The following is a 25996-nucleotide window of genomic DNA, read 5'->3' as shown; positions in this document are numbered from 1 at the left end:
CTATTTTTTTTTATAATTACTGTTGGATGACTATTAAGGGAGATAAATCCAAATTAAAGGTTTCAAATTTAAGTTCAAATGAACTTACAGGGGTAATCTCTTTGTGAGCTTGCTCACAGTATTTCTAGTTGTAGGCTGGATTATTTTATTGAAATCTAGATTATGATATTGTAGGCTGGATGATGGCTGGATTATGTTATTAAATGCTGGATTATGATACTGTAGCCCGTATTATGTTCCTTGATTTGTCAGTATTTACTATCAGACAGTTGTTGTCTCATTAGAATTTAACCAACATTGTTATTTTTCTACCAGTATACATATAAGTTCATTCTTGGCTAAAAACTAGACTTTCTATTTCTTTTACAGGAATTTCCTGGCTGAATGGATCTGAATGAAGGAATGCAAATCAGACCATCAGATTGGCTATCACACCAATACCTTACAGTAAAAGAGTGTTCTACACTTCTCTCACAAATATGATAATGAAAGACACAGAAAAATATATTGCATCATTTTATTTTCAAAGTATATTATGTCCACTGCTATTATCAGCATGATTTTGAGATAACAGCACATAGCATACATATTGCTAAATAATTTCAAGAGGCATCAAATGACAATAGCTCATACAGACCATTCTAAAATTTTATATCTTAAAATCCAAAGAAAATCTTTTCCTCACACACACCAGGTGGTCATTAAATTTCAGCATGAACTTTCCCACCATTTTACATTTTCCAAGTTTTTAACAGATTGTATGGGATACACAACTTCTTCTTCTTAATTTAAACTATTTCTCCACTCTCTATGGGAAAATTAAGAATTTAACATGCTCACTATTTGAAGCAAGGAGTGATGGTAATTGCTAAAACGTTGTATTTGGTAAATGAAATTGACATTGATAAAAACCAATCATGCCTATTGATGCATACTAGGTATCTGTGAAAAGTATACCCTATGTGACTGACTTGCCTTCTTGACCTGTTCTGTTGGCCCTGTTTTGGTCATCCCTTTGAAAACATGCAATTTTTTTAACATTATTTCAATTTTTCTTTAACAAAAACTGGAACCTCTCACGGTTCTATACTAACTCATATTGTAACAGACATAAGGACAAAGGGTAATACAAAAAAAAAAATTATACATTACTTTGTGTCACAACTCTAGTTAGAAAAAACAAAATCAACATGGAACCAATTCCAATTTGTCAAAAAAGAGTTCAGATTAATATTCTTATTCCTGAACTTTTCACTAGATCACAAAGAAAATGATTCAAACATTGCTATCGATTCCAAGGTGTTGTCCTGGTTTGCCCACTTTTAATTGGAGGCATATACATATATAAACATGGGTAATGTTTTAACAATTTAGTTTTTTTCTAAAATGTAGTTATTTCCTACCTGTAAAGATTTCTATAATAGATTATGCACATTTCAACAATAAATTGTTCACCACAGAAAAAAAAATTAATAAAACTGGCAAAAAGTTAAAAAAATTTTGTTGAAATACATTTTTATCAGAAATTTGCCAAAATATATACAATTTTGTTGAAATATGCAACAAATCTGGAAAAAGATGATAAAATTATGGCAAATAAATAAGCTAACCACAATACTCAGAGAATGGAATTAAATACATTTAATATGTCATTTAAAAATTGTTATATTTATACTTTCTAGATTATTCAAATATATTTTGTTCAAATATATCTATTTTCAAATTAAAAAAGTTATCAATTCTAATATTGGAACTTATCAGAATGCAGGCTTAGCCAATTAATACTCTAACCAGCCGGACCCAGTGTTCAGAACCACATCACAGCAACCAACACTGCAGCAGAATGCATTTTATTCCCCATTGAAGGTTATTTCTTTAACTTTACTGTGTATTTGGCAAAAGACACAAAAATGTGGAAAAGCTTATATAATGAGCACAACACCTAGTTACAGACTTGAAAGATATTGGAGCAGATGGCAACATACCCAACACAAAATTATTCACAGAGAATATACTTATGCCACAGAGGTTCAGTTGAAGGGTGCTACTTTTATGGAACCGCTTAAAACCTGAAGCATTCCACACTCAAATATTTACCAGGTCAAAGAGGTACTACAAAGAACCCAGGCAATCACAGAATGCACCACAATTCAGTATACAGTAGGAAGAGGTGGCCCACCAAAAAAGATGTAGATACAAGGATAGAGACTGGACTTGAACAACATAATGACAGATACCAGCAAGAACTACATAATGTTGTAGACTATGCTGACACAGCATCCAATGTCCTTTGCTTGTACATGTACTAAAGCTTTCAGATTGACATTGCAAGTGCGATGTTTTGTCTTTCTGTAATTTGACTGTTTAATAATAATATATTTTACAATATAATTTATAAACTTTGCCAAGTCATTATGATGTAATGTATAGTAAACTTTGACAAGTCATTGTGATGTAATGTATAGTAAACTTTGCCAAGTCACTGTGATGTAATGTATAGTAAACTTTGCCAAGTCACTGTGATGTAATATATAGTAAACTGCCAAGTCACTGTGATGTAATGTATAGTAAACTTTGCCAAGTCATTGTGATGTAATGTGTAGTAAACTTTGCCAAGTCATTGTGATGTAATGTATAGTAAACTTTGCCAAGTCATTGTGATGTAATGTATAGTAAACTTTGCCAAGTCATTGTGATCTAATGTATAGTGCTTCATATATCTTGTTAATGTTAAATTGTTTATAAAAGACATTAAAAGAATTTGTTTGTTTGATTCATTGATAAAGTTTAAATTTTATTTTCAAGGTTGTTACATTTATTTTTCAAATTAATTGTAATTAAATTGAATGAAGTAAGAATTAACTTTATCAAGATATGAACTTCATCGTTCATTCACCATAATCATGATGATATTAAACTACACAGTAAAAATCTTATATATCAGCAGAAACGTATATGAAAGACTATATAACTTTATGATCGGTTAGTCCAGGCTGAAGGACTGTAGCCATGAGCCATTGAAATGGACTTTAAAGTTACCCTTAGCTAGTTCTAAATGTGTATATATTGTATATATACTTCACAGTGTCTTGTAATTTTTTCTATTTTTGCTTATACAACTGATTAATAATTGGAGTCATTAAAAGTGGGTAAACCAGGATTAAACCAACGAGTAAACCCTAAAAAACATCAAATCTGAAGGTAAATCAGGATTGAACCAACAAGTAAACCCTAAAAAACATCCAATCTGAAGGTAACCAGGATTTAAACCAACAAGTAAACCCTAAAAAACATCAAATTTGAATCAACATGAAATAATGTGTACAATATACAGCAGTGTACATGTATAACAAGTTGCTTATAAAAGGCGGCCCAAAAAAAATATACATTTTTAAACTTTTAATTTCCCAAAATTATAGAATTACACCAAGCATTATTTAAACTTACATTTTTATATTCCCATCATATACTGTATCATGGATACTAAATAGCTAAATGAGATTCGTTTCCTTTCAACATTATATGTTATAAAAAGCCAAGATTTAGAAAAAAAAACATCCAATACATAATAAATTATGTTTGGTAAGACATTCTTTTCAGGATTAAAAAAAAATAAAAGGCAACCACATTCAAATAATTGCAAGCCTACGTATGATTTTTTAAATTAAATAATAATTGACTATGAAACAGCCTTCAACAAATACCAACTAAGTTCTCATTACCAGATACAATTTTTAAAATTTAAAGACAAGGTAAAAAGAAATTAAAATGAGTAGGATACCAAACAATGAATGTAACATATCATGTCAACTATAATAAAGAAATAAACATCATTATTTACAGGTATAATATAGAAAATAAATGCATTAATAATACCATAGTACCTAACATTTCAAAAACATTTCTCTTCCACCAGAAACCACCTCAGTATTCTCCTAAATATGTTTAAGTGTGTGAGAATCTGCTCATGGCATTGTAAACATGTATAACCTTCAACATCACTTCATATATTGCATTAAAGCAGAAAGTGAAACTGAAATTTTTAGTTCAAAATCTAAATTGCAAGCAAAATGCCTGAGAATTGATGTATGACAGTTGTAGACATTGCCTGTTGGTCTACTATTACACAGGGGTTTAAATAAGTGAAGGTCCGAGATCCAGGACACACCATTACTGGCCCAGAAATGTCATTAGCATACGTCCTTGACTTTCAATATCTTACACTGGATCTCTAATAAGGACTTTTAGTTTATATCATGTGGACTTATATTTCATAGCATTAATATTTTTTGCCCAGTGACCCCAACTTTTCTTTCATAATTTCATTGAATACGGACTCCTTAAAAATGGTATTTGGGATGATTTTATGAAATCCTTGTTATTTCTTCAGTGGTTTTAATAGATAAAACTTACTTAGACAAAACCAATTAAATATCCAGACAAATCCTTTTCCCACCAAAACTGCAAATCCTTATATCTCCAAAATGAGGACCTTCTTCCATCTTTTTTTCTTCTTACATTGTTTTAGCATGAAAGGTCTTAACAGATTACACAACCCCTTGAAATCCTTGCTTTTCTTAAATAAGACCAGCAAACATCCTTAAGATTTGATGTATACAAAAGCTCTTGACCTTGGAAATTCATAAACAAATTTGAACCCCTGCCTACAGTAATTTCACGAACTATTGACAGCCAAAATAAGCATGTGATCTCATTAAAACCATATACAAAACAACGTCACTTTACTTTCCCCTTTTCTACATAAGTACTTCATATTTCTGGCTTAAAAGAAATGGCCTGAAACATAGGTGCTATGATGAAGAAGTCTTTGGCAACTATATATGGAATACAGATAGGCAACTGTACAAATAAAGATAACCAGTAAAATTATAACAAGTACAATGAACACTGTATAAACCATACCACTTTTGGACTGAGAGATTGGTTTGTTTATGGAAGTTAAAAATACATTTAAATTAATGTAAAGGAACTTTAAAAATGTGTCTGGTATAGACAGGTTTGGGAATTTTCTGGGTATGTTTTAGACAGGTTTGGGGATTTTTGGGGCTTGGTTTAGACAGGTTTAGGGATCTTCTGAGTATGTTTTAGACAGGTTTGGGGATTTTCTGGGTATGTTTTAGAAAGGTTTGGGGATTTTCTAGGTATGTTTTAGAAAGGTTTTGGAATTTTCTGGGTACATTTTAGGAAGGTTTGGGATTTTCTACATATGTTTTAGAAAGGTTTGGGTATTTTCTAGGTACATTTTAGAAAGGTTTGGGAATATTCTGGGTACGTTTTAGAAAGGTTTGGGGATTTTCTAGGTTTGGTTTAGAATGATTTAATGATTTCCAGGGTTTCGGTTTAGACAGGTTTCACTGTATGTATAACAAAACCTATCTAAACCAATCTTTCAGTAACCCAATTTTTGTTTAAATAATCTGAGGATGATGTCCACCCACAATAAATCCAAATCATTTATTTATGTAAATGGTATAACATTCTAAACCAATATAAAGATGCAGTGTCAACTAAATACCTGCTTAAACATAACAAAATCATCGATTCGATTATTGAAAGGTACTACAGTACAGAGTCTTCTGATAAAAATGGGATTTTTAGAAAAAAAAATATATCTTGTACAGAGACTTTGAGGGCCAATAAATGGACTATAGAGGTACAAGTCTTTATTAAGTACATTCCATATATAAGTGCCAAACAAATTTTATAAATGCATTCAGTAAAACAATGAACATAAGTCAAAAAGCTATTAGTAAGATTACTAAAAGGGTTTGATTTAATCAAACAGTACATCAATTCTACCTTCAAATGTAATTCTTTCCATACAAATACAATTAGCCTTCTAGGAAGGATACATTCATACTTCATACTGAATATAACTTTTAGTAATTCTACTTTAATGCTCCCAAACAATAAAAAGAACAGTAACAATATGTCTATAACATTATCAGAAACCATATTCATTTCTGTTCTCAATAGTTTTTTCTTCATTTGAGACCAAATGAGCAGGGGTCCAAGCTAATTGAACATTTCTTCTTCAACTGGCTTAGACACCCAAACTCTCATTTTCTGGTCCTTAAACTTTTTCAACATGGCTTGCTTTGCCATCTGAAAGTCTACAGCCATCTCCTTAGCTTTGTTGTAGTTATCAGCTTGTAATAAGTCTTGACGTCCAAACCTCTGGCAAACTTGTTTGAAACTATCGTAGAAATGTCTCTTTGTACATCTTGAGAACATCTTCCCCTTTTCAATACTAAAACGATACACATAATATGGTACTATTTTATTTTCACAGATCATCCAACTGACTAGGGTATTACATTAAACAGATCATCAACTGATTAGGGTATTACATTACGGATTCCCAGAAAAAATAAAAATATAAACATGACGCCTAACTTTTACTGGTTAAATGTTAGACTAACCTATCAATTCAGACATTTTTAAGGACAAGCTTGTTCAACATCAGGAAAACAGATAAATACTTGCTTCAACTGCAATTATTTTCAATGTTTGCACAATTTTCTGCAGATTTAAGGTAGATCAAATCTATTACACATAGCATTCATGTTTGTCATCTTGTAAAATTATACAGAAGTACGTATTTTCAATGAGTAAATAGTGTTTGAAAAAATGCCAAAAAATTGTTATTCAATTATTCAGAAAGATTTTTTGGCATAAACCTATGTATGGTGACAATCACTGATTTCATAAACACTCTTTCAAGGAGTGATAATTGGCAGGAAAATTTTATATAGAAATGTAATGGGAAATTTTCTTTTTAATATTATGAGAAAAAAAATTAGGTGACCAAAAATTTTCTTTTTGAAATAGGAAATAATGTCAGATAAGAGTTCATTATACAAATTTTAAAGCTGCATTAGCTGCAAAATTTGTTCAGTTTTGATTCTACTGAATTTTGCTGATAAAATGAAATAAGTTTGTAGTAATGCAATTGAAGCAATAAATGTCGATAATACCTACAGAATATTGTAAAAACAATGTTTTTTTCAATCAAAGAAGATCGATAGCTCAGATCTAATTATTTTTCACTTTACTTCCAAAGATTGCCGACAGGACATTAACCCGAGTTAAAAATACTTTAACCTTGGTAAGAAAATAACAATAACGGATACACAGGTAAGCATGTGTCTTGTTTACATTTCATTTCATCCATTTCTTGATTAGTTTTCAAATAAATAATGACAGTTACTGACCATATTTGTGCCACATTATATCACAATACATAAATTTCAAAAGGATCCTTGCATTATATTCAAGCTTTTTCCTTTTACAGCTTGAGTCTGACTGTCTTCCTTGCCATTGATTAACCATGTTCGCTTTGCAATCAGATTTGTTTTTTAAAAAAAGCAACCCTTACAGCACATGCATGGATTAAGGTTACCAGAAGTCACATGCATACAAATTTATTTAGGTCGATTTTTTGTCCTGCAAGACAATAAATATACAGACACCTATTTCATGTATTTAACACATTTTATTTGTGGATATCAAATGAAATTATATAGGAAAACTGTAATTTAGTAGAGTTAAGGCATATCTCAACAGAATCTTTTTTTACGAAAATGACAGCTAATGCAGCTTTAAAGAAATTTTATCCTCCAGTTTTTAATAGTGGGTGAAAATGTGAAAATTCCATACAGAATCTACATGTATATAAATTGTTGTAAAAAATTGCCTATATTTAGACTGAATTATCTCGAAACTAAGTTTGGTGACCTACATTTTTTATCTTAAAATTTTAGAGTTTGTGTTCGTTCAAGGTCATCTTTGAGAAAAATTCAGAAAATCTATTTACTTAAATTTTTAGGTATGGCCTAGCCTACAGATAATCAACAGAATAAACCTGTATCTAAAACCTAACAAACCAATCATACCTCTTAGTAGGAAATACAATGAATTCATTACTACTTTAACAGATTTATATGCTTCAAAAGGTTTCAAATGAATGCCACTTTCATTTGAGTTGCATAGCAAAACAACAGCAATGAAATCTAAGTCTTTAAATTTCTGCAAAGCTAACAACAAAATTATTGCTTCCAGAAACCTGTTTTGTGATAGATTTTACACAGAAAAAAATGCTCTGCAGGGCACAACTTGAGATGACTGCCATGGCTGGGCATGCCAGGCCTATTCACTCTCTTAAATTTGGAAAAAAAATTGTCTTTTTGCATGAAATCTTGATATGAGGAACTTGTGTTTCATCTCCAATCCATGAAAATTAGTATCCATGAGTTAAAGTATTTTCACAATAATATATAAACACACCTGGACACATCCCCTTGACTTCTCAGTTATATTCTAATAAACATACCCTGTATAGCATCTTCCTTCAGTTCCATCTGTGACCTCTGGTCTGTCGTCATAGTAACACCAGTTAACACTCAGTGCTTTGGTCTTCTGAGTTTCACGCTGCGGATCACAGGCAGTTATTCTCCCTAACCATGGATGGTTTAGCCGGTAACCACTTGGTAACATTGTACCAACATAAGGTTCATCTCTGTCTACTCTACAGCACATGGCTCTAGATAAGTGCCCATGGTCATACAGAAACCCTGAAGTAACATGACCAATTGTATAATTTTAAATGTATTGGAACTGTAACTTGTTCGGTGGATGTTTTTTCTGTTTTATCATTTTGTGTAATATTTAGTTAACGAAAATCTTTAGATTCTTCAATTTTGTGGATTTGACAACTATATTACACAAATAAATGGGATATTTCCTTTTCCTTAAGAGCCAATTTCATCCCTTGCAAAACCTTTTAAAAAATACAAAAAAATGGTACCCCAAGATGATACTTTAACAGTATCATCAAGAGACCATTCCTGCTATTTTTTGATGTACAATCATTCATTTACATGTATTTCTTTGAAGTTACATGCTTCTGCCTTTACACACACTTCAGCTGTTTAACATACTCTTCAGTATTGAAGAAATATAGTTTCCAAACATATTACAACAGTAAAACATACCTAGGCTTAGGGAACTAAGGTAAATAGGATCAATGAAATGACTGAGTAATGCCCCTTGCATTCCAACTACATTCCATCTACAAAGTTTATCTGAACATGACATTGTCCTCAGCCTTTCTCCTCGGAGGATACCATCAAAAGTTTGAGCTACAAAATCTTCTTCAATAGGAATGGTACCTTCTCCTGAAAACAAGAAGAAAATATAAATGGAGAAATTGTACTTTCTCCTGAAAACAAGGAGAAATTATAAATGGAGAAATTAAGGGGGAAATTTGTCAACTGTGGACAATTGAAAATAATTTTGTATTCTTCAGATATTTTTTTGGAAAATCATGTGTGTGCATAAAAATATATTTTAGTCATCTTAGTCTTTAAGCAATGTTTTCTACGATAAACAGATATGCTTAGAAGATGTCAAGTGTATTTTTCTTCCCAGTAACTTTAAAAAGTGAATCTTAATTTATTTGGGTGAGAAAGCTGAAGGGGAAGCTATATAATTTAAATATGTATCTTAGGTTAACCCAGTTAAAGGTAAGACAGAATAGCCATAGCCAATCAACTTGAACAAACTGTTTTTAGAACACTCCATTTAGAACATTCAAATACAACTAATTGTATTCAATCAAAACTAACTATTGATAACTAAATGATTTTCGTTGCTCCTATAATTATTTTTCAAGTACTGAATTTTAAGAAAGACCCATAGAAAATTCATGAAAATGACCACTGTATACTTATTTGCCAATGGAACCAACTGTATCACCCTTTAAAATATCCAAACAAAACAAACCTCCTTCCATTTTAGTCCTCAGTACACCCTGAGCTTGGTTAGCAAATGTAGGGTTATGTCTTTTATCTGTTAGGGACTGCAAGGGTGCATTGTTGGACTCAGCATCTCTGAAAATGAAATAAAATAGATATAGTCAATTTGATCTCTCATTGGACTGCAAGGGTGCATTGTTGGACTCAGCATCTCTGAAAATGAAATAAAATAGATATAGTCAATTTGATCTCTCATTGGACTGAAGTTCACTGAACCAAGAGTTATCAAGGAAACCAAGGTTATAGCGGTAATCAAAAGAATGTAATCCAGGGACTAAGACCAGACATGGAAAACAGACATACAAAACAAAGAACATAAAGTAACCAAACCATACATACAAAATAACAAAAGCAGATGAGCAACGTGGACTCCACTAAAAACTGGGAGCATACACCAGGTGTACCGGTAGGGTAAGCGTCCTCTGCTTTTCTAGAAACACCTGCCGAGTTGCTCATTATTTTTTCAGTAGCCCTTTTCTCATTCTTGTCAAATGTTCCTTGTCAATCAATCAAAATACAAAATCACTATACTTTTGGTCAATTTGTTTCTATAAATAAAATCATACAATTCCTTACAAAAAATCCCATCTGTTTTTCAAAGCTATACATTGATGACAAGTAAATTTCTTTTTTTAGATTTTCTGTTTCCAAACAGGTGTTTTTACCCAATTTAAAAAAATAAACAAAACATTGTTAGCAACCACAACCTCCAAATGTATTGAGACTCAACATTTGGTGGTAAAATAACCTTATTTATGAAATAACGGTTCATTTTAAATGGAAACAATGAAATGTTAAATAAGATTGTAACCAGATAAGAACAATTCAACATTTAAGGGATAGCATTTCAAGTACAAGTATTTGTTATTATCAAAGTAAAAACATAGACAGTACAACATTAACTTCTATCATCATTTAGTTTCAGTGATGTATAATAACACTAGTCTGATTAACACAATGAGCATCAGTGTTGTATACACATCAAATCTGTCAACATATTTTTATAGTTTAAATTGGAATTACTGTGTGGACACTGGATCCCTCATTATCAGGGTTTCAATCGTACTTACAAGAGTGGAAGGTCATGAACTTTTAAGTTTCAAGTTTAAATTTATCGTAACACTATTCTGAGAGTATTGCAAAACAATACATAGTGCCATACCAGCTGTTTATTTCGCTGACCCAAATACTGACCTTGGATCATCAAGTATAAATGACAAACTGAAGAAATGACTGATTTTGAACAGAAGAAAGGATATGGACAAAGACAAGAAAGATGATCACCCCATGTTTTGTTGTATCAACATATTGTCACATTGAGATAATGTTAATAGGTTTTCTTTGGAAAACTGTAAAACTGAAATTATGGTATAGCACGTAAAACTGAAAGTTGGTAACTTTGGAAAAAATCGGCAAAGTGGAATAAAATGTAAACTTGATCTGTAACTCATCAATGAATACTTACATACCAAAAATCAGCTCAATATCTGCAAGTGTTTAGAAAAAAAGCGCAGAAGACTTAAATTTTGGTAAATTTGTTCACAGTTCAAGGGCTAAAATGGACAGAAATCAGGGGAGTGGAACCAAATATAAACTTGATCTGTAACTCATAAGAGTACTCACATACAAAAATTCAGCTCAATATCTGCAAGTGTTTAAAAACAAAGTGCAGAAAACTTATTTTTCCCTGACTGACAGACAACTGGACAGATGGATGGAGTGCAAATCTAAAGTATGGCATTAATGGAACATAAAGTAAGTGAAAAAGGGGAAAAGCAAAATGTTCAAAATGGCTTAACTCAAAAATAACTTGGACTTAACTTATATTTTACGGTACTTAACAATTGTGCCAAAAGTTTTAAAAAAATTCTGAAGTTATCATCTGGAAACCATTAACACAGGGACAAATGGATGGAAAGATGAAGAGTAACTTTTTGGAGGGTATCATATAAAACCTCATCACCGTGTGGCAGTGTATAATAATAGCTGAGACTGAAATCCCCAAAATCAATATCAACCTTCCTTTGTGGTTTAGAACCTTGTTGTAAAACTTAATGAAGATCAATCAAGTAATGTTCAATTTATCACATGGAAACCAAGCATCTGTGAAGGAGGATGACAACAGCACTATACCATCATACAAAAACTGTAATTACACTCTTCATTCTTACTTGCCTTTTAATTGCAGAACATTCCTTTTGCTCTTATTCTGAATTTGTAGACTTGATTTTACAAGCTACTTTTCAACCCAATATGTAGATTTGGTTTGGTTGACTGACAAAACAATGACCTACATTTTAACTACTTTCATTGTATCTTTCCCCTTCTTTTTTTTATTACCTAGGTGAAAACAGAGCACCATCACCACAAGGTGCTGTAGAAATGTACAGATGAAAGGTAATACCATCCTTGACCTTTAACCTTCCAGAAGGTGAAGGTTCTAGCAACTCATCTGCAATACCTGGTTGGTAAGTTAGTAATCTTCTGTACAGAAATCTGTAAAAAGATGTTGAAAATAATTCAGATTTTTAATAAAACTTGAGGAATAGTCAATCCAGATGTTTATAACCTAGTTTACGATATGATTTTTATATAAAATGAATACTCTGTTCCAAAAGTATTAATTTTCAAATAATTAACAACATTTGGTAAATATTATTTAAAAGCATAGTAAGTATTCCAAGAAAAAAAATGCTACATACGATTTTCATGGATTTTCAACATTGACGTCAGAAGTCAATAAATAATAAGAAAATAATAATCAGCATGAGAACCATTGACAGTATTCCCTAACACACTACCTTATAAACCCCCTCCTTGTAATAATTTCAGCATGAGAAGCATTGAAAGTATTCCCTAAAATACTGCCTTATATACCCCCTCCATGAAATAATCTCAGCATAAGAATCATTGACAGTACTACCTAAAACACTACCTTATATACCCTCTCCATGAAATAATCTCAACATGAGAAGCATTGACAGTATTCCCTAAAACACTACCTTATATACCCCCTCCATGAAATAATTTCAGCATGAGAAGCATTGACAGTATTCCCTAAAACACTACCTTATATACCCCCCTCCCCATGAAATAACCTCAGCATGAAAAGCATTGACAATATTCCCAAAAACAGTACCTTATAAACCCCCTCCTTGTAATAATCTCAGCATGAGAAGCATTGACAGTATTCCCTAAAACAGTACCTTATAAACCCCCTCCTTGTAATAATCTCAGCATGAGAATCATTGACAATATTCCCTAAAACAGTACCTTATAAACCCCCTCCTTGTAATAATCTCAGCATGAGAATCATTGACAATATTCCCTAAAACAGTACCTTATAAACCCCCTCCTTGTAATAATCTCAGCATGAGAATCATTGACCGTATTCCCTTCTAGACTTAATTCTTTACCAGTAATACAACGGTTTCCTGAAACAAAAACCAAAATAATACACAATTAGAAAATTATGGATAAAAAGACAAAACAATCATAATAAGAAAAACAATTTAAAAAATATATTATACTCAAATATTGTATATATACCATCTTTTAACTAAAGTCTTTTAACTAACTATGAGTTTGTCACGAAGTCTTGATGACTGAATTTTAAAAAAATGATGAATAAATTTCCTCAATAACACTTTTTTTTTAAACTTTAAAAAGTTTTAAAAACTGGTACATGAACAAGACTTGACCACTCAGTAGTTTAGAATGATGGATGAAGACTTACCTGACCCAATAGCAATGACAGAGCCAGTATCAGCTTCTGACATTTTCATGACCAATCCAGCTACAACTTTCCTCCCAGCTAAATTTTCTGATATAGATGCAACCAAAGAATTAAACTTCTGATGTGTTAGGGCAGCCACCTTATCAAAGTGTGTCATCTTGGCTGGATCAGTCTTTGTGACTGAGGAAGTCTGGAGAAAAAAATAACATAAACTGTTTATAAAAAAATTAGAGTAAAAATTGTAATATGTCAAAGATCAAAGACCTGTTGAACAATTTAGGAAAAGGAATATTAATTCTGTGTACAAACATGATTTTATGAAGCCAATAAAGAAGTGGTAATTGACAAAATCAGAAGTATAAACATCAAAATAAGAAGTATAAACATATAGTCAAAAAGAGTCAGGGCGATAAACTATGGATTAGAAAAAGTGGAATTCCATTTTATAGGAAAGAAAAATTCAAAATTTTTAAACTGACATTGAGGGAGGGTTTACATGTATGACAATGACGCCAGTACCACTCCATTATAAGACCATATTTTTTTACCAGTGGTAAAAAATTAGCAACACAACAGCTGTATAAGTTACTAATTTTTAGATGATTACGGATTTATTCATCAATAAAAGATTTTAATCAACTTGATTGTGGTACGGCCAATTCAGATATACATCAAACTTACAGCATTATTGACAGTGTATTCCCCGGAAGCTATTAATAGTCTCATGGCCTTGTCTGCTACCTCCTTTCTGCCATCCTTTTTATTCATACATTCAACTGTTGCTAACATTTTATCACCAACATAAGCTGCCATCATGAACCTGGCATCAAATAGTCACATTTAGATTTAAGATATCAATGCTGATTCTGTTAACTACCCGGTAAGTTTGTAGCTATCAAATTTTTCAGTTAACAGAGTGTGAAATGAAAATGGACACATCTAGAGATAGAATAGAGTCCAATATTTAAAATAAAACGCAGATGGCCTTTTATCCATTGATAATTCAAAACAAGTAACAAACTGGATAGTTTATAGATTGTATGCTATTATTGACTACTGCTGAAAATTTCTATTCCAGTTTCATTAAAAACGGCTATTTGCAAATTAGGCAACACCTAAAATAATGTTTGTTTTCCCTTGCCCTATCCCAGCTCCTGGCTTTGAGTAGTAGATAGAGATTTCCCTTAAATTTCAAATGAATCCATGATCAAAGAAGTGAAAATTGCTTTGAAAATAAAAACAAATCTTTTCAGACAATGGCAATAAAATTATTTAAGTAGGGTCAACTTTTATGGGTAGGTAGGGTAAGGGGAAACACACTTAATTATAATTTTGGTTTGATAGGACTGTTGTAGCTTGTCAATTTCAAATATCTCGTGTCGTTTTCTTAGCAACTTTTTATCACATGAAATCAAACATGTAAACAGAAAGAAATTGTTACTTTAAGTTTTCCACAACATAGGACAAAATCGTTGTCCAAAATAATTTTTGAACCAAACACAAAGAAACAACTGATCAGTCGAAGAAATTAATTATTGGTCACCACAGGATACATTTACCAGTGTAAGAAATTAATTATTGGTCACCACCACATGGTCACCACAGGATACATTTACCAGTGGAAGAAATTAATTATTGGTCACCACCACATGGTCACCACAGGATACATTTACCAGTGGAAGAAATTAATTATTGGTCACCACAGGATACATATGTTCAGTTAAAAGAATAGATCTTATATTTGTTTATAATCAATCAAAAATGTAAGACTTCAGTTAGAGTATAAACACAATAAATATTGTTCAGGGGAACTGAAAAAAGCAAAACATCATTGGAATATACCTAGGTCGATGAGATGGCCCTTTCTGGCAAACAACATCAATTCGAGCTGTGCTATGTCGAGACTGAGCATATTCCATTAAAGCACTAACAGGGTTCTTATTCAAAGCAGCAAAACTTTCAGTAGTCAAATCCAAACTCTTAGGACAAGTTATTAATGATGGTGGTTGTCTCCCTTCAACAGGAAGTGACATTGGCTGTTGGGAATGTTGTACAGGTACAGATGGCACTGTTACTTGTCTTTGTGATTGGCCTGTTGGTAACATCACCTGAAGGGACATCAGGGATTGTGGCTGCTGTACTACTAGTCTTCTTTCTGGTGTCGGCAAAGATATTGCAGGACTTTCTATATAAAAGCCAATACAAATTATTGACAAGCATTTTAAAAATTCATGGCATTAAAATCAATCTGAAAATGCTAAGAATAATTGACATAATGTGTAGCAATGAAAGCATAATGGCATACAAATATACAAACACAAAAAAGTGATAATAGTTTCAAATTTAATCAATTTGATTGTAAATTATATGAAATTTTAAATCCTTTTCCAGTGAGGTATTTTTAGTATGTATGTTTGGAAGTTTTTTTTAAATGTTTTAACAAGTGGATAAAAATATGTAAAGACAATAAAACTTAGAATCATTTGTTTTTGCATAATAAAATCTACATAGTCTGAACACAATACCTTGTATAGTTTATATATAATACATATGTGCAACAAAAGTTACAACCATAAACATCCAACAGTAAAAGACTTTTAAATAAGTCTTATGTTATATGACTGCAGAACTCCGGATAAGAATTAATCAAATGAGGGAAATCAACCTTAATTTTTCACTTATATTGGTTGAAAGTATATTATGTATTTTTCGTCAGCAAATTTTCACTCCTGTTATGATATGAATTTAGTAATTGTTCAGACTTGTGAAGCATATTGAAATGCTATAAAATGTTCAGCTTTAAAGTAAAAAAACAGGCTGAGAAGAGCACCTAAATACAGTTATTCTTTAATACTTTTTAATTGCTTTTTTTGAATAATATTTTTCACCCTTCAACTTTTACTAAATTGGATTTCTATTTTTCTATTTTTTTCTATTTCTATTTTTTGATGTTGGGTTTTAAGACTTTCAATGACAAAACAATAGGGGTTTTTGTCCATTTTAATTGAGTAATTACTCAATTACTCCCCTTATCTCATGTTGTACCTGGACCTCTGTTATAACTAAAAATCCACAGTATTTGCTTATTTCTAGTTTCATTTGTTAAATCATAATTTTATTATTTCATAGTTTAAATATCATATAATAATTTCTTCCCCTTTGTTGTGGATTTTCATTATGATTAGTTTCTTTGGGTGCTCAAATGTCCAATAGCAGTCTGAACAGTTGTAATATAACAACATTACAGGACATTACCATCATGCACACACATTATCAATCAGAACTACTCGACTATTTCCGCTACACTAAAAAATAACCTCAGATGCAGAGAAGAGAATTTCTTCTTGAAAAAATTGCCGGAATTGTAATCATACGCAAATCAAAGCATTTCTATCCACCAGGTAGCGCTAAAAATTTTAGTTGTATATCACTAGAAATAAAGGACAAAAACTCTTCCAAGAATATTGGTGCAAGTGATGAGCTAAGAAAAAAAAGTAATGGTAAAAAATTCATCCAGTGTAACTATAATTTTAGAATCGGATCTGTCAAATTCTGGACAGATCCATCCGCCTAGTGCCTCCAAGGTTTTTCTTTTGTGTAACAAGAAAGGCTGAGGTGTTCCGATTGACACATTATAAAATTAAGTTGGCTCGAACAAATTAATGAAAATTAGAGAACAATTTTACATCCAATCCAGTTTTAGTTGGTTTAAAACTATGACTTTTTGTAGCAATTTTGACTTGGCTTTCCAACAGATCACACCTTTGAAAAAAATAGGGTAACTTGACAGGGATTTCTTTACCCTTTTTTTATATTGTTGACTATGGGAAAAACATTCTGACTTTAATACCTAGTGGATATAAAAAACTTTAGGTTACACTATATTTAGCTAAAAATGGGTAGGTTAATAGGAAACAGACATCTTTTTAAATTTAGCCTTACATTACCAGAATAAACAATATAATGAATATTTACTGCTGGTGTATGTTACATGATTTCTCTCATATTGCATCTAAGATGGATAAAAACAAGGCACTGTAGTGATGGTAAGTGAAACGTATTCTTATCAGAAACTGGTCATATCCATACCTAAGGAAGGCCGCTCTTTATAACATAAAAACTGGCAGATACATGGAGATGTACCTTATTCTAAATTACATTTTCATCTATTGAGTGAATATGTAAAAAGTATCCAATAAAGATTTTTTTTAAAGAAATAAAAGAATTTACCGTTCTCATTACTTGTTGACCGTGGTGTTTTCATCTGTCCAGGATTCTTCAACAACACATTAATTCCCACTGCTGCTGCTTCAGCTATATTCACATCTTCTCCAGCATTCTTCTCAAGTTTGACGAGCTCTGCTGGTGACAGGGGAGGCTTGAATCCAGTTGACGCTTGAGATTGATTTTTACCTGTTGACACTGTAGCTACTGCCAAATTGGTGCCAGTAGAATTAACTAAATTGCTGCTTGTAGAGCAGGGTGTCAGGAGTGAAGGTGGAGGCATAGAGAATTGGTGGTTTAATTTATCAGCCACAGTAACACGTGAACTGTTGCCACTGTTAAAAGATTGTTGTCCATGAACATGGGCGGTACTTGTTGATGCGGGTGTGACATTGGTTGAACATCTCTGATCTGATGCTATTTCTTGCTGAGTCATGTTAAAAGGGGTACTTCCTCTTATAGAATTTCTTATTGTCAACAGGCTTGGCCTCACATTAACATTTCCAAATTGTTGTGGTAAAGGGTTGGACTGAAACCTGGAAATGACACTCAATGTACTTAGCAAAGGTGACTGTCCAGCATTCATGCCCATTAGAGAAGTGGCCTGACTAGTATTGGTGAATGGCTGCTGAAATTTGCTGAACTTTGATGCTGTGGTGTCTACAGACATAAGGGGAGAAGGAGAACTAAAACTTCCTTTGGAAGGTTGGCTCTGAAATGAATAAGTTCCAGTTGTTTTCAATGACATTAGGGGTACAGGGGTCCTAATGTCCTTACCATATTCTTGTGACTCCATTAGTGAAACAGATGTCTCTGACGACTGAAGAGGCATTGGGTTTTGTCTACCACTTAGTACAGATGAAGGAACAGTTACACCACATGCCAGATTCTGCTGATGTTCTAGTAATTCCCTTGGTGGGGGTGGAGGACCTGTCCCCCTTCTCATGATTGAGGCTTTCCCAATTTTTTCACTCCTTTGAATATTCTCTTTCAATGTCATATCGTACGTTTCTTTTAGATACTCTATTCCTTTGGGTTTCATTATCCATGCACTTCCAACTATATCCACAAAATGCTTCTGCTTTAATCCTTCTAAAACAATTTTCAATTTTCCATTTGAAAAACTTGGATTCTCCAAATGTTTTCCTATTACAAATTCACTAGCCATTTGATTAGGGCACTTCCAAAGTGCCTTTAAAACAGTGTCTTCCTCTGAAAAGTATGGAACTTCTTGGTCCATAATTTCCTTTTTGACTGTAGGTGTGTTTGAGCATAATGAATTTTGACCTTCTTCAATGTCGGTATTTGATTCAGAGAAACCTGTATCACTTAAATGATTTCTATTATCTATAAAATGTAGGCTTTGTTCTGAATTCAAAGATGGTTGTTCAGAATAGTTGCTACGGAAGCTAGGGAAAGGTTCACTACCACTCGATGATTGGCAACTTACTAGTCGTAACAGTCTAAGTTTTTCCTCAGCTGAAGTTTCAATATCATTCCATTCATTATCTGATTCCATGAATGTTTCATCTGCCTGTCCAAGTTTCCAACTGACAGGTGACTGACCTACTTTAGAAATCAGACGTTTTCTTTGCATGGCGTATAATGTTGGGTTGATTTCAGCTGAGGTTTTGCAGTTGAAATGTTTGGCAATATCATAGGTTTTTATAGGCAACTTTCTTAACCTCAAAAATTCCATTATCTGTGGAATAATCTGCTGTTTCACTGGTACTTTCTTTTTATCCTGCAAAAAAATTATTCAATATGGTAAGTGTAAAAATTAGTACAGGTACACATATTAAAGATTCGCAATGGTTTCAGGCAATGTTCAGGATTTGGTACATTTATAAATTCTAATTACTAAGCATGAATATATTGCACATGTTGAACAGTGGGTGACATAGAGACTTGTAGAGGAAGCAGAAATTCAAGTGTGAAGGCATACGACAAGAAACTTATGACTTTTGATGATTATTAAAACTCTGGTCACCATGTCACTTAAGAAATCTATATACAGTGGAACCTGTCCAAACATAAAGTTCCACATGTTTATGTGCTAGGTTTACCCAAACTTGTACAGGAAGTTGATATTGGAAAGCAACAAAAGCTGCTTACAACATATGCCCTATCTATATTAAGCCCCTCACCAAATCTGAAATCAATCCTTCCATTGGGAGCTGATATAATTGTGACAGAATTCTAATGGAAGAAATGGAGGATGGAATGACGAATGAAATGATGGACTAACAAGGTGATGCCAATATACCACCCACTCATTGAATGGGGTATAATTAAACCTAGTATGAACCAGAAACCATATATTCACTGCAGTCCATCAATTTCAATGTACCGAATCAAAGAACAATGTACCGAATCAAAGAAAGAAAGACAATGTACAATGTAACTATAACAGAACTTGCAATGGCAGTGATTGAAATTGGTCTGTTCTGTTGCTTGTATTGACTAGAGACCATATTCAACCAACTTTTATTTTTTTTCTGTATACAAATCTAAATGAATTTTTATAGTCAATTCCTTTTTCACTATTTACAATTAATAATGGTTATGGTTCAGTAAGGTGTCCACTCTTAAAGTTTTTAACATTTTCTCAGTAATTAGAGTATGCAATGGTTCTTTTTCATATTCACAAAATGAGGAAGAAAGAAATAGTTCCGTGTTACAAGACGTAAAAGATCCTATTCCCTCGATTTGTTTTTCTTGTTCCGAAGGTAAATAAAGAGCTTCTCAGAGTGCAACATAATACGACAGTAAAAAAGAAGTCAATTTTTTGTAGTGTGACCCCTTCACCTTATAACTCAAAAAGAGATATCTGAAATCTGATTGAAAAAAAAACACAAGGAATAAAAACAAGAGGCTGCCAGAAGCCTGAATCGCTCACCTTGTTGAATTTTGCCTTTCAAAGGCAATAAATTAAACAAGAAGTTGTCTAACAATTTTGACTGAAGAAGTCTTTGGTAGGACTTATCACAAGATCTTTTCAACAATTGAAAGTTTCTTTTAATGTATCATAGTTTTCAAGATACTGACTGAAAACTATTTAAAAAAAAGTCATTTTCCCCTTTTAAGGGCAATAACTCTTACAAGGAGTCTGATGACTTTTGTAGTCCTAATAATGTGGATCATTTCAGCTACTGAAAAAATTTGGATAAACCTAATGGTTTTGGAAATATATGTGAAAAACTACTGTCTGACCCCTATGTTCTATTTTTAGTAAACGGTGGCCATGTTTTTCAACGAATCAAAAATCCCCACATCAGTTCTATGCAGAATACCCCAAGAAACATTCATACCAAGTTTGGTTTCAATTGGTCAAGTAGCATCAGAGGAGAAGATTTTTTAAAGAAATAACATTAAAAATAGCAAAAATTGTTGAAAAAGGACAATAACTCCAACATGGCTTAACGGATTAAAACCAAAATTTGACCAGAGATAGATCTCATCATGCTGAACACTTTTACCTGCGTCAGAATTCAGCTAAACCTAACAGCTTAGGAGATATATGTGAAAAGCTACTGTCTGAACCCTACATTCTATTTTTAGTAATGGCAGCCATGTTTTTCGACGAATCCAAAATCCCCACAACAGTTCTATGCAGAATACCCCAAGGAACATTCATACCAAGTTTGGTTTTAATTAGTCAAGTAGTTTCAGAGGAGAAGAGTTTTGTATAATTGTTAACGATGACGACGGACGCCATGTGATGGCAATAGCTCACATGGCCTTTGGCCAGGTGAGCTAACAAGAGGCTCCCAGGAACCTGAATCACTCACCTGGTTGAATTTTTGCTTTTCAAGGGCAATAACTTTAATAAGAAATTGTCCGACAATTTTGACTCCATGAAGACTTTGGTAGGATTTATCATGAGGATCATTTCATCAATCAAAAGTTTCAATCTATGTATTATAATTTTCAATATATTGACTGATAACTGCAAAAAACATAACTGTTTGCCTTTCAAGGGCAATAACTCTTATATGGAGTCATCTGACAACTTTGATCCCTGGAGACTTTTGTAGGCCTTATAATAAGAATCATTTCAGAAATTGAAAGTTTCATCTATCTATCATAGTTTTCAAGCTATAGGCTGAAACTAATAAAAAAGTAATTTTTCACCTCTCAAGGGCAATAACCCTTACACAGAGTTGTCTGACAACTTTGATCCCTGAAGACTTTTGTAGGCCTTATAATAAGGGTATTTCAGCAATTGATAGACATTTGCCAAACCTAACAGTTTTGGAGATATATGCAAAAAACTACTGTACAACCCCTATGTTCTATTTTTAGTAAAGGCACCATGTTTTTTAACCAATCAAAAATCCAAACAGTCATTTTGTTAAGGATGCCCTAAAAACAAAAATACCAATTTCATTGAATTCTGTACAGTAGTTTCTGAGGAGATGATTTTTTAAAGTAATAACATCAAAAACAGCAAAAAACATCCAAAAAGGACAATAACTCCAACATGGGTCAACACATTTTCACCAAAATTTGACCACAGACAGATCTCATCGTACTGAATACTTTTATCCCAGTCAAAAATTGGCTAAACGTAATGGTTTTGGAGATATATGCAAAAATCTGCTGTCTGACCTCTAAGTTCTATTTTTAGTAACAGCAGCCATGTTTTTTAACCAATCAAAACGGTTATTTTGTTAAGGATACCCTACAAAACCAAAAAAAAAAAAAACAACTTTCATTGAATTCTGTATAGTAGTTTTTGAGAAGAAAATTTTTGAAATTATTATCATCCAAAACAGCAAAAAACATCCAAAAAGGGCAATAACGCCAACATGGCTAAACAGATTTTCACCAAAATTTGACCACAGATAGATCTCATCATGCTGAATACTTTTACCCTGTCAGAATTTGGCTAAACCTAACGGTTTTGGAGATATATGCAAAAATCTGCTATCTGACGCTTATGTTCTATTTTTAGTAATGGCAGCAATTTTTTTTTCAATCGAAATTACAAACATTGATTTTGTTAAGGATACCCTACAAAACAAAAAAAAACCTTTTTCATTGAATTCTGTATAGTAGTTTTTGAGAAGAAAATTTTTTAAAGTAATTACGTCAAAAACAGCAAAAAATGTCCAAAAAGGACAATAACTCCAACAAGGGTCAATAGATTTTCCCCAAAATTTGACCACAGATAGATCTGATCATGCTGAATACTATAACCCAGTCAGAATTTGGCTAAACCTAATGGTGCAAAAATTTACTGTCTGACCCCTATGTTCTATTTCTAGTAATGGGGGCCATGTTTTTAAACCAATCAAAAATCCAAACATTCATTTTGTGCAGGATACTCTAAGGAACAGTCATTATAAGTTTCATGCAAATCTATTCAGTGGTTTCAGAGGAGAAGATGTTTGAAGAAATTGTTAACGAAAACGATAACAGATGCCAAATGACGGCAATAGCTCACCTGGCCATTGGCAAGGTGAGCTAGAAAGGACATTTTTGGGGGCATGTTCTAATTTTATACCTCTGTAACTCCAAAACAGTGAAAGACAACAGAATTTCAAAAGGAGCAGATTGACATCTGAATTATAAAAAAATCAACAATAAGCCTCCAAAAAAACTATAGGACCCTCCATCATGTCCCCAGGAACAATGTGTTAAAATTTCAATAAACTCCGGTAAGTTGAGTAGCAGACTCCTCAGGGTTTGCCATTGGCAGTTACACAATAGAACTTGTGTGTTGCTCGGATTCCCCAGTGGTACCTGCCCCTCTAAAAAAGAAAAGGAAGGGGAATGTGTTGGAATAGGTAAGGTATACAGCAAGCCTTAATCTGCTGACCTAGGAAGTTAACTCTTTTGCTCAGTCAGAGCGCATACTACAGAACAAGAGGTCCTCGTGTCAATTCCAACAGCTACCACCAGATGAATTTTTACAATAAGCAGAATGGTCACAAGTCACTGGTCATTGATACATTCGTGAACAATAAAGGATTGGTTATTAAGCAATAATTTTTATTTAGAGTTGGCATAATATATACAATGTTACATTGGTGCAATGTATATCAAGTAGTTGATTAGATCAGTTCAAGGACTTGTAAAATAATTATTAAGGGGAAGAAACATGAGGAATACACCAATACTGATGAAAAACTTGCCTAACAGTTGCTATGCAATTTAAGTAGCAGTCTTTATAAAAATCTGACAGAAGGTGATTCACGCATGCCAAAAACCCACTGAATTCAGTTTTATTTGTCATTCAGAGACAGTTACTGATCACATAACCAGTCTTAGTTTTTCATTTGGTTGTTGCACTTTTGACATAAAAATTATAAAGATTATACATGAAATTTGTGCTTTGCAAGAGTTATTGTTCTTGATTAGATTTCATTTGGTTGATTTTAGTGGGAGATAATTAAAATGTATTATTTCTAAAAAGAGCAGATATGAATGCATAAATGATTATCATTATGTGAATGTGTAGCATGTATAGACTGAAAGAAAAACATTGTTTGTTTAATGGTTTTCTTTCTACACCATGAATCACTTTATCATTGGTAGTGTCTGAATTTCATGTGGACTGGTACTTAAGGAGGTAGTCCTAGGGTAAGGACATAACTCATGAAATCAATGATATGTTTGTATTATCAATTTCACCAAAGCCTCTCAAGCTTTCGTTTGAAGCAGAATAAAATGAATCCAAGTTAATTAGATGCTTACATACAATTGATGTAAAATGCTGAATACAAACGTTCTAGTGTTTTTTAAGAGTTGTGTCCCTTACCCTAGGTCTACCTCCTTAAAGCATTTTCTGATAAATATTAAAAGTGAAAGTAGAAACGAAAGTGAAAGTTGACAAGCAGTTCAGCAACGCGAGTAACCTGACATATTAAGCATTTTTCACCCTAAATACTTACTAATCGTCTTTTTGAGGAATGATCTGAGGATTTACGGCTATAACCATTCTTTCCTAAAGTGAGAGTGTGTGCAGTACGAAAGTGTGGTCGAGGGTTGATCTTCCATGTTGGTGGTTTCTCGGCCATTTTCACCAATGCGCCAGAAATTTTAAGACTGTAAAGAAGTCTATTTAATGTCTTCTTATTCTGATTTAATGCCTTTGAGATATCTGAAGTTGTTGCTTCACCATTCTGTAAATACAAAAAATCGAAAATTTTCTGTCGAAGGCATACCTGGTCGGCCATTGTTATTTCTATTTCTAACTTTAACCGTGATGGGGAAAACCAAGTATATACTTCCGAGAAATCCAAACGAATTTTACATGAATTATGAAACATAACTTAATTAATAAAACAAACAATAACACAAATGCAAAAGAAAAGCACAATCCAAACAAAGGCGGAGCCCTTGAGACCAGTACTGGCTTTTTAGGTGGAAGGAAATTTATATAAATTTGTTAATAAGTTTTTTTTGGTCATTTTCGTCTGTTATATAAAGCTATATCTAGATTTTTGTCTACATCTCAGAGTTCTTTTATACACAGAAATCTTGGCACTGCGTTAAAATAACAAGGGAACAAGTCAGAGAACTCAAAGAATAGTTCAAATATGGGAACAAATTGATTATCTAATGATATTTTAATGACTCAAAATCCCCCCACCCAATTCTGATAATATGATAAAATGCCCCTGTCATATTGAACTGATCACGCCGCGCCCGTATATAGATCACATTCTAAGCCCGGGATTCTATGTAGGGGTATTTTATACCAATGAGCAATATTGTGTACAATGGAATAAAACATGTTGAAAAATTCGAACATATTACAAATATTTTTGAGAAACACAAGTGGCCTTGAAGAACCGTGAAAGAAAGTGCGAGACACTACTAAAGAATATTTCTCTTGTTACAAAACCCAAAATAAAGATCAATTTATTTTTCATGTGAACTTTTAGTTTAATGTTTCACTATCCTCTCATGTTTTAGATTTATATATAACCCTGTAGCACGTAACGTTAAGATTTGTTTCCCAATTTCATTTTACTGAGCGGCTAAATTTTATAAATGATTTTTGTTATATTTTTGCCTTTTCTTTAAAAAAAAATGCGCCGGTATACCTATGTATATAAGGGTCTGAAAAAAGAACACCGAGCAGTGTAACGAATAGAGTCGTCACATTCTGAGACGTTGTATATCTGGCCGAGTGGTCTAGGGCGCTGTTGCCGGTTGCCTGCTACGAGTTCGAGACCCGCGAAGGGGA

The 25996-nt window shown here is 32.7% G+C and overlaps 1 protein-coding gene across 1 annotated transcript; it reads right to left on the bottom strand.

Annotated features, from left to right (window-relative positions):
* Positions 1-503: 503 nt before the first annotated feature.
* LOC148609398 (uncharacterized) lies at positions 504-25010 on the bottom strand. The gene is made up of 11 exons (XM_088542087.1): positions 24696-25010; positions 17803-19540; positions 15415-15757; positions 14254-14392; positions 13573-13762; positions 13177-13270; positions 12177-12332; positions 9805-9911; positions 9015-9197; positions 8354-8594; positions 504-6271 (listed from the first exon to the last, which is right to left on the bottom strand). The coding sequence occupies exons 1-11, from the start codon at positions 24978-24980 to the stop codon at positions 6037-6039; spliced, it is 3711 nt and encodes a 1236-aa protein (XP_088398213.1). The 5' UTR covers positions 24981-25010; the 3' UTR covers positions 504-6036.
* Positions 25011-25996: the final 986 nt, after the last annotated feature.

Source organism: Perna viridis, chromosome 8 (assembly GCF_037379345.1).
Source record: "Perna viridis isolate PV_CMFRI_1.1 ecotype Kerala chromosome 8, ASM3737934v1, whole genome shotgun sequence".
In the NCBI taxonomy this organism is placed as follows: Eukaryota; Metazoa; Mollusca; class Bivalvia; order Mytilida; family Mytilidae; genus Perna; species Perna viridis.
This window is presented reverse-complemented; position numbering and strand designations above follow the sequence as displayed.

Excerpts from the sequence above, each read along its gene's own strand:
- LOC148609398 (XM_088542087.1), bottom strand. The coding sequence starts at position 24,980 with ATGGCCGACCAGGTATGCCTTCGACAGAAAATTTTCGATTTTTTGTAT. Across the intron at positions 14,393-15,414 it reads GGGCCATCTCATCGACCTAG|GTTCATGATGGCAGCTTATG; the intron begins GTATATTCCAAT and ends ATTTGATGCCAG. Across the intron at positions 12,333-13,176 it reads ACAAGGAGGGGGTTTATAAG|ATTTCTGTACAGAAGATTAC; the intron begins GTACTGTTTTAG and ends ATCTTTTTACAG.